Genomic DNA, 2,470 nt, shown 5'->3' on the forward strand with positions numbered 1-2,470 from the left:
AGCTGGGCATCGTGGTTACTCAGTTGGTCAGTGAACAGCCATTGACTGGGCCGCTCTATCATGTACCAACCACCACCAGGCACCGAGGGCACAGACAGACCCAGTGCTGGAGAAGTGCGGTCTAGGGGAGGGGCACTGGGGGCTACAGAGGCAGCAGAAGAGGTGCCCCTGTCTGAGAGGGCAGCCCCACAGTCAGGGAAGGCTTCTAAGCTGAGCCGGTGTCTTGGGCTGTTAAGAATGAGGCAGAGCCAGGCAGGAAGGAGGAGGGGCAGACAGAGGGAGCAGCGTGTCAGGCCCGCTGCTCACAGGGCGCCCAGGGAGACAGTGCTGAGGCTGGAGAGGGGAGCAGCAGGAGGAGGCCCCGTGCTGCCACATGACCAGGGATGCTTTGGGGTGGAGGTAGGAGGTGGGAGTGGGAACTCAAGGGGACTCTCTCTCTCTCAAGCCAGGTTTTTATGCTATCAGTGTGAACTTGCTGGGTGACACACTCAAGCCACTCAACCTCTCTGGGACTCACAGGATGGGTTCCATGCTCCCATGAAGCTTCTCTGCTCTGAGTAAGCTTACAGGTCACTTTTGACCAGCAAGGGCCAAGGGCTCTTGGCTGGGGACACAAAGGGACAAGACAGGGTTGTAGCTCTTCAAAGACAGCCCCAACAGGGATAGACACAGAGCCCAGCAGTTGCAATGGGTTATGGGAAGTGACGTGACCAAAGCCACAGCCTCCATGGTGCTGTGGGATGGGGGAGAGGGACCTGTCAGTGCAGGGAGACCAGGGGAGGCTTCCTACAGGAGGGGCCCAGGGCTGACCAATGGACTTGGGCCTAGAAGAGGACAACAGAGAGATGGAGACAAGGGCACCCCAGGCAACGTCATGGGGCGGCAGGTGCTACGGGTCCTCCATTCAGGTGGCCACTGAATACGTGCTACAGGACAGTAAATACCTTGTCCAAGAACGATGAAAACCAAAACCAAACCAAACTCACTGCCATCGAGTCAGATCCGACTCATAGCAACCCTTCCTTGGGTTTCCAAGGAGGTATTGCTATCATAGTAGATTGCTCAATTTCCTTCCGAGGAGTGGCTGGTAGGTTTGAACCGCCAGCTTTCTGGTTAGCAGTCCAATGCCTTAGGCACTATGCCACCAGAGCTCCTAAGAGCGATGAGGGTACAGTGATTGGGCAATTCTGCCATCAGGAAAGGCCCCTCTGCGAGCCTGGTGTCTGTGCTCGGGCCTGGAGTGGGAGGCGGCAGCAGCCTGGGTGGGAGGTGATCTAAGCAGAGGAAACCAGGTGGAGGGACTGAAGAAGAGCCCACAGGATGTGGCTACAGGGGAAGGTAAGGGGAGGTGGGCCACAGGGGGACTGCTGGAGGGCACCGTGATGAGGGCGGCTTCACTCTGGGTGTGATGCCACTGGGGGTTTTAGGAGAATCGTGCCAGGACAGGACAGTTTACACAAATCCTGTGGGCTGTGGTGTGGGCAGGACGGGAGAGCTGGAGAGGGTTCAGGGAGAGTGGAAAGAGGCCATCCCTCCACCAGGGGAGAGCTGAGGGGCCTGGGCTGGGCGGGGACTATGGGGTGAAATGGAGGCCCTGGGATGGATCTTGGAGGCAGACCTGGAGGGACCTGCAGGTGGACTAAGTGGATGGGGGAGGGAGGAGCCCAGGATGACCAGCCAGAGAGCCCTCATGATCCAAGATGTTCCTCCGTGCCTGGCCCTGGGGACCCTCCAGCCAAATGTTTGGCTGGACTCTGCCAGTGATCATGGCAATGGGACCTGATTTTAATGCAGCTTGTTCTCCAAGAAGGACAGTGGGGCATTTAAGACTTGGCGGCCAGCCCCAGAGGCCAGCAGGGGGAATACCAAAGGCCCATTGGTTCTGACCTGCTCCCTCCAGAGCCAGCTCGCCCATGTCTCCAGCCAGCTTCCTCACGCTCACAGCCTCGGAGTCTCCCTGGATATCAGGCACCGCGTTCCGACGGCCCGTGCGGTCACAGGAGATGAAGTCCGAGTAGGAGGACTCAACCTCCATCACGCCTGGCGCATCGCTCTCAAGCCTGCGGGGCGGGGCACAGGTGAGTCCAGAGGCAGGGGCACAGGAGACTCACCAGCTCCCTGAATCTGACAAAATATGCTACCATCTATTTCAATGAAGGCAAAACAAAGTACAGAAAAATACCAAGAACCAAGCAGGTTACCCATAGTTCTCCACCCAGATAACCAGTGTCAACATTTTAAAGAGCATCCTCTCTATATCTCTAAGTCACTGATAAACAGTCACACGTGTCACCATCACACGCCAGGCACTGCAAATGCACTGATGAATGAGTCACCATGGTCTCTGCCTTGTCTGAGCTTACGGTCTACTGGGGGTGGCATAACATTACCTTATAACCAACTAAGTAGTGAGCACAGTGCTCAGAGCTTCAAGGGAGAATGCAGGGTGCTGGAGTGACTACCAGGGCTA

General features: G+C 57.0%; 1 protein-coding gene across 1 annotated transcript in view; it reads right to left on the bottom strand.

The window, feature by feature from the left end:
- Window positions 1-2,035, bottom strand: part of PKIG (cAMP-dependent protein kinase inhibitor gamma) — a 4,720-nt gene extending 2,685 nt beyond the window's left edge. The window contains exon 1 of the mRNA XM_007938400.2: window positions 1,888-2,035. Within this exon, the coding sequence (XP_007936591.1) occupies window positions 1,888-2,035 (148 nt within the window). The remainder of the gene's footprint in view (window positions 1-1,887) is intronic.
- Between the last annotated feature and the right edge of the window lie 435 nt (window positions 2,036-2,470).

The sequence above is a fragment of the Orycteropus afer genome, unplaced genomic scaffold (genome assembly GCF_000298275.1).
Source record: "Orycteropus afer afer isolate SDZICR_OR568_19922 unplaced genomic scaffold, OryAfe1.0 scaffold00049, whole genome shotgun sequence".
Classification (NCBI taxonomy): Eukaryota; Metazoa; Chordata; class Mammalia; order Tubulidentata; family Orycteropodidae; genus Orycteropus; species Orycteropus afer.